Source organism: Hermetia illucens, chromosome 2 (genome assembly GCF_905115235.1).
Source record: "Hermetia illucens chromosome 2, iHerIll2.2.curated.20191125, whole genome shotgun sequence".
Classification (NCBI taxonomy): domain Eukaryota; kingdom Metazoa; phylum Arthropoda; class Insecta; order Diptera; family Stratiomyidae; genus Hermetia; species Hermetia illucens.
The window spans coordinates 49,495,486-49,502,656 of record NC_051850.1 but is presented as its reverse complement, the minus strand read 5'-3'; the positions used below and the strand labels follow the sequence as shown (position 1 = coordinate 49,502,656).

Here is a 7,171-nt window from a genome sequence, read left to right as displayed (position 1 = left end):
GGGCAGCGTTCTTTTCGCAAAACGAAATTTATTTATTATTACACATTTTGACCGCGTTACATTCGCTCCTCATATCTGAAATTAGTTTTCTACTTCCTTCAGATGCCACTGCAGAGGCAAAGGAGGAGGTATTACGTTACTGTCTACGCGGGTTCGCAGTGGATTTAAGGGTCGACGTTTTTCAGATACTTTCGATATTCTGGGAAGCAGGCTTACCGATTTGTGAGATTTCATTTGAGTGGTATTTTGTCCAGAATTCGGAATAATCTCCACACATTTTCAAATTATTGGGGAAATATCCGATTCTCAGGATTGCGTGCAGGGACGCGCTGATCAATCTGAGTGGTCACCCTCCCGATGAACGCTGACGTTTGTGAAGGATGGAATCTTTTCAGAATACTTAACAGCTCTGATTTTAGATGGCGAATGCTCAACATCTGCAACAAGTTGAGGGCGGTTTTGCCATCCTATATCAACTTCCGATCGTGGGAGCATTTAGGGGAGATGCGTGTAAATCGATTCAGGATTACGGAGGTTTGCGGTTTTCAGTTCTTAACATATACTTTCTGATTGGTCATTTATTCACTTCTAAGCGTCTTTTCGCTAAGAAGAGTCAATGGTAAGAAGATAGTCTGTTAAGAAATCGTTAAATACCGGACTTCTGTGTTTTCCACAAAACATTTAAAAACAAGTCGGGAAACCGGAAGCTAGACGCTTCAGGTATGAAAGATTTTGTGTATTTCTTTTATAAAGAGATTTGGCTGTGTATTTGTCCCATTAGCATGTAGCACGTAAAATATGCATATATTATGTGAAAATAGTCAGTTTCAAGTGATATTGACATTCATAGTCTTGAATTTGCAGAGGAGCGACAGTTTTGACCTAGTGTAACTTTGTTAGTAATAGTGCGATTTTCACCAAATTCGGCAGGATCATGCTCCATACTGTAGCCTATATTGTTGCATTTTGTGATTCTAGGGTGAACTTAAGGTGAGTTTTCCTGTCAATTACTAAAAATTATAGTAACATACCATTATTAACTTTATTTGAACAGGTATCGGTATGAAGGGTATTTCGAAGCCTAGGCACCATATAGTGGCAGCCCCCTGATTTTTTTCAGATTTTTCGGTTTGGTAGTTCCTGAGAATGGGTTCGTTAAAAAAATGACCACTTTCAACCCCCCGCACTCCCCACCTTTTTAACAAAAGTCAAAACTAAGACCGGCTTCGAAAAGTACTAACCGAGACTTTTAATTTGATACTCCACATGACTATATTTGATGAAAAAAAATTTACACCCCCCTTTTGCAAGTATGGAGACCCCCCCCCCCTTAAATTCGTCGTAAAAGGATGTAACTCACTATATGCATGAGCGTTCACGGTTCCCACCTTTCTACCAAATTTGGTGTCAATCGCTATAACCGTCTCCGAGAAAAATGCGTGTGACGAACAGACAGACAGACAGACAGACAGTAAACCGATTTTAAAAACGATCTGACTCATGTTGAATGAGTCGCCGTCTTTGGAGGATACTTCTTGGGCCCAAATTAATCAGGCGCATCCTCCAATCTTATCGGCACTGAATGAAATAATTGAGAAAACTTGACATACGCAATATTGTAATAATTTATTGTTTAATTTACGTTAAAGCCAATATTTCAGCCTCAGAAAATATGGAAATTGTACCCCAATACAAATCAATGGCAATGACTTCTCATTAAACGAAGCAATTTAATGAAATGGCAAAGGGCAAACTGAGCCTCTAGTCCAAGTTGTATCTTTCAAAGAAAATTGTTTGTTTCTGAGCCAATTTCCATTGAAAATGGTATTCTCTTTTATCAATTCCTGTACGTATTATTCACGGAAACCTTTGCCTCTGCAATTACTGTGAGTTGACATGATAGTTGTAATACCAACTGCAGCATCCAATTATACTAAACAACCGACCCTTCAAAGGGATCAACATTGTTTTCAGAATCTCCTTATAATGCTTTCATTATTCATTAAGAGGAATGCAAATTTATTTTCTTACGGTAATGGGCGTTGAACGCCACAGAGTGTTTTCCAGAAAATCGGGCTTACTGCCAATGCAGTTTTGTACACAACATGAATAAAAGATGAATTATAAACTTCAGTTCATTGAAAATATAAGAGCATAATTGCATCCCGAGCATAAATCCCTTCTGCCTGTTGGAAGAAGAACTTTTCCATTGTTCTCAAATAAAAACTCCATAGAACTGTTATTGGGAGTTTCCCACTCTCTTTGAAATTTCCATAGGAAACATTATTATTGTGCAGTGGATTCCATAAATGTTTTCTATTCAACATTTTGCCGCATTATCAATCCCGTTGTGAGCGGAGATGTTTATTGGAACTTACGTGGAAAACATTTTGAGTTTGAATGTCGGTTCCGTGGGATTTGCTAATCTTTCCGTGGGATTGCTTTCCTTTTTCGTAAAGGAAATAAGCTTCTTTGAATTGGTGGTTGATTTTTCAATTCAATCAGATTTTATTTTTCGGTCTTTAGCATTATTTGGAGCGTTTCAAAGAACCTTTTCTAGGAAAGTGCTTATTTTCGTTTAATGCTCCTAAACATTTGCACATTTCTTAAAGTTTGTTAAGCTGACGTTAGCATAAACATGCTCATTTTCCTTCAATCTCCATCCTCATATGAAGGCTCGAATACTCAAAAAGATTATTCATTTGAGTTGATTAAGCTTTAGCCTCTTGATTTCGTTGCCTTGAGTTTAAATATTTGTTTTGGTCTTTGTGTTTCCCTAACTTCTGTAGGCGTACTGAAGACAGCCTTCAGCTTGCAGCGTTAACTGAGATGTAGTGAAACCTTAGCACAGACTCATTAAAAATGAAATATGAAAAAAAAAACACAAAAGTGAACAGGAGATTCATATAAATATATATATGTTCACTGTTATGTACTTCAATTTTATTATCTTTATTTCTTATACATGTTATATATTAGATATATGTATTCATATCCCCATATATATACAATATAGGCCCTGTGTGGAGCTACCAAATTTGCGATCAGGTGGGTCCCTTCGTGCGAATATGGGAATGCTCGGCAAATGTGTTATGGGTGCGTGGGGCGTAGACCTGCTTATGCGCAGGCCGGGTAGAAAAAAAATCCTGCCAGTGAGTGAAAATTGGCTATGGGAGGGATACCCAGAAGTAAAACCAAACATGGAGTGCAGTGCTTTGGAAACCCGGTACCGGCGGTTTTTGGGAGTGGGCAAGCGGGCTCCAGGTCGTCGATTTCTAACGATCGCAGTGTCTCACTAGTGCAAACCTTGGCAACTGTGGCATCAAATTGTCGTTTATTCAAAAGAAGCTGGTAACTTCGCAGATCCTGTGTGTGTTATGTATAGGTTTACGGAGCAGGTGGCACTAAAGCAATACTTTAAATCCGTCGGTTTCGGTCACATTGCTAGGGCTTGTGGAGACCATTTGCTGACGCTTCATCTCCAGAACGTCTGTTAGCTACGGTTGTTGCGGCATCCATTTTCCCATTATAGATATTACGGAGGGCTTTGTTGTGGATGGATTTAGTATTTTCTCTCACCTGATTGTCAGAGAGGGCAGCCTGTTGATTTTTTTCAGATTTTTTCCATTGGGTAGTTCCTAAGAATGGGTCCGTTAAAGAAATGATCACTTTCGGCCCCCCGTACTCTCCATCTTTCCAGGAAATATCAAAACTGGACTACTAACTAAGACCTTTCATTTGGTGAAAAAAAAGCACACCCGCTTTTGCATGCATGTGTGAGCGTTCAGTTTCCGCCTTTCAACCAAATTTGGTGTCAATCGCCATAGCCGCCTCCGAGAAAAATGCGTGTGATGGAGAGACGGACTGGCTGACAGTAAACCAATTTTAATTAGGTTTTGTTTTACACAAAACTTTAAAAATTGGATAGAAAGTTTCTCACATAAGATGAACACAAAATCTTTATACCCGACTTGTTTCTAAGTTGGGGCCGTGATCGAAGAACTATCCGAAACTTTTATCCGACTCAGCTTTCTTCGGCGAAAAGGCCTTTTTCTCCTTGGCCGCTTGTTGGAGACCAAGAGATTCACTGATTTCAACCCTACTCCGTTTGCTCGTGCTTTCGCCTATGTTGAGAAGGCGTCACATGAGTTTTCCGCGTGACGCCACATGACGCTTGGAAGTTTTTCTCCTCCACGGCCCTAATATAGGATAACTTTGTGACGCGGCAGGATTCGCGGCATTCGAAATTTATTTCGAATGTCGCGAATACCATCTATTTATTTTCTTTTTGCACAAAATTCGTTCTTCTCACAATGACTGCCAACTGTCTTTTTTTCACTTAAAATTATTATTTTTTTTATCTGACGTTTCTCATCACCTACTCTGTTCTTCACTCTTGTAGCGAGGTCTGAACTGAGTGGAGCGCCGGTGACGTCATCTGTCCGCTGGTATTCGCGACATTCGAAATAAATTTCGAATGCCGCGAATCCTGCCGCGCCACAACTTAATGGCACCCATCGAAGGTCTGATATTCGCCTCTCCTTAATGAACGCACATAGTTCATTTATGCATTCCCCCAGTAAATAAACGCTACAGCAGTTTGCTGCCTTTTACAGTATCGATAATTATGTCAGTCCGGGGACTCTTCAAATTGCATCCGAGTCCAACAAATCTGGGTGGGTAATGTTGCCCTCAGTGGTGACCTTCCAAGTTTCCACCTTTTGCGAAAAGGATCCGGTGTAGATCTTATTTCCACTCCACTAAGATCTCTTGTAGCATTAGATGCCAAAGTAGCCAAGTTTCCCACTACTGAGGCACTGCGGTCGCTGGATATCGACGTCCGGGAGTCCGTTTGCCCACTCCCAAAAACCGTCGGTACTGGGTCTTCGCACATCCCCTAATGTGAATCCACCGAGCGTTCCCTTAACCGCACAGAGGGACGCGCCTGATGGGAGATTTGGCAACTCCACCAAGGTTGCTGTGTTGGTTGTGCTGGTTGGTGGTGTCGTGCAAATGACATCAATTCGTGTCATTTCAATTTTGTATAAGGTTTGGATAGCTTCACCTGATAAGACATACCTCTTATAAGTTCCCCAAGCTTCTCCATGAATGTTTAATAAAGTTTAAGATGCGTTATTTTCCATTATGCCTGTAAATCGACTTGTATTCCTTGTTTCGTTGGGAATATTATGAATATTAGCTCATATTGAACCATATGGAGAAATTGGTAGAATAACAAACTAACAAAAAAGATAAGTAAATAGCGACTTTTTTCCATATTTCTACAATACCAGTTGATCAAACTGACACGGTTTATAAATTTTTCATATAAAATGTGCTCGGTATCACCTAAAACGCTGTCATCCTATCCTTTCCATAAGAGTCAGTGATAAAATCTGCAGCCATGCTATTAAGAACAGCCATATTAACATTTGGTACGTATAGAATGCCATCGATCTCGCATTAAATTATAAGAAATTAAAATTACTCAATTCGAATTTCAAGCTTTATATGTCACACTCTGTGCTGCTCAAGACGAGATTACGGCCCTGCCAGTTTGTGACCTCCAATGTGCCGCCAATTATAAACCAGTTTGCGTCCAAATGTCAGATATGATAGTTCGGGAGTTCACTAATTCCTGCCATTTGAAATTGTACAATTGTAGAAAACGTTCCAGTAAGTATTTCAGTAAAGTAACTTTTCAATCCATTCCATTTTCAATCTAAGGACTGAAGCTGCTTAGAGTAACGTTTACCAAATTAGCGATAACCGCTTTTCACTGACTAAACGCCTCACCTTTTTGATCTTTCTTCTGAATCACATAATCACGGTTTTAGCACTTAAAACAAACCATGAAAAGTATCTTAGCTTTCATCAAAAAGTGAGGAATACTTTTCAATTAATGCCAAAAATTTAAATTTGCAAATTTTAGGACCCCCAAAAAAGTTGCTACTTTTATTTCATAAACTTCTTCAAGAGTTCCAACGTTACATAACAATTCCTCTTTTCAGATTTGCAGTCAAACGTACCATGTGTAATCGACCGTATTGAAAAAATGGTTTCAGCGAAATTGAAACTCTTTGAAAGGAAGCTTAGAAATCAAAGGCGAGTGTATATTCCCGAAAGATCAAGGGTTGGTGTTCGGGAAATGCAAAATCTCATAAATGCTTTCAGAGCGGTGATTTCCAAATTGTAAACCGAAGTGTTGATTACAGGTTTCTCTTCATTCTTCCGAATTAGACAATTTTATTTTGAAATGATCTTTAACGTTGGATGTAGTATTGCGATATGTGTTTAGAAGTTTTATCAGGATTACATGGTTCTTGTAAGCACCTTGATGAAGTTCTTAATTTATTGCTTAATTTTGTTTCGGTACTTCGCAGAAATCTAACTTTCTGTCGAATTCAATGAATGCTTCATCCATTGAAACTTCAGCCGGATAATATACTTCTTCGACGCTAATCACCACATTCGCGAATCATCATCATCATCAACGGCGAAACAACCGGTATCCGGACTAGGCCTGCCTTAATAAGGAACCCGAGACATCCCGGTTTTGCACCGAGGTCTACCAATTCAAAATCCCTAAAAGCTGTCTGGCGTCCTGACCTACGCCATCGCTCCATCTTAGGCAGAGTTTGCCTAGTCTTCTTTTTCTACCATTGATATTGCCCTTCAAGAATTTCCGGGCTGGATATCTTCAACCATACGGATTAAGTGAGCAGCCCACCGTAAGCTATTGAGCCGGATTTTATTCAAAACCGGACGGTCATGGTTTCGCTCATAGATTTCGTCGTTATGTATGGCTACGGAATACAATTGTTAACATGAAAATTTGGAGGTTAATCGCCAAGGTAAATATGCGATTGGGGCATCAAGAATATCTTGAAAGCTACGGAAAACAGGACAACCTGGATCCGGTCGACATCGCAAACAATCAGAGCCAGACGGAGAGTAACGACCCCCCTACGCAAACAAATCTTCAGATAGGAAGACATCGACGTTGTAATGGTACAGTAGCCTTGGATTCGGATAGTTCGAATCACTAAAGCGCTCCAAAGTATATATTGCAATTTATTCCTCTACACAAGGGACACTGATCAAAGCGGACCTAGAGCATATATCACCAAAAAAGACCTGCACGCCTTTCTGTGTACGGGTCTGAGTTCCT

General features: G+C 39.9%; 1 protein-coding gene across 1 annotated transcript; it reads left to right on the top strand.

Moving 5' to 3' along the window:
- The first annotated feature begins 5,404 nt into the window (after positions 1 to 5,404).
- On the top strand, positions 5,405 to 6,196 carry LOC119648425. Its single transcript, XM_038050178.1, has 3 exons — positions 5,405 to 5,435; positions 5,506 to 5,676; positions 6,012 to 6,196. The coding sequence occupies exons 1-3, from the start codon at positions 5,405 to 5,407 to the stop codon at positions 6,194 to 6,196; spliced, it is 387 nt and encodes a 128-aa protein (XP_037906106.1).
- Positions 6,197 to 7,171: the final 975 nt, after the last annotated feature.

Excerpts from the sequence above, each read along its gene's own strand:
- LOC119648425 (XM_038050178.1), top strand. The coding sequence starts at position 5,405 with ATGCTATTAAGAACAGCCATATTAACATTTG. Across the intron at positions 5,436-5,505 it reads AACAGCCATATTAACATTTG|CTTTATATGTCACACTCTGT; the intron begins GTACGTATAGAA and ends TCGAATTTCAAG. Across the intron at positions 5,677-6,011 it reads CAATTGTAGAAAACGTTCCA|ATTTGCAGTCAAACGTACCA; the intron begins GTAAGTATTTCA and ends TCCTCTTTTCAG.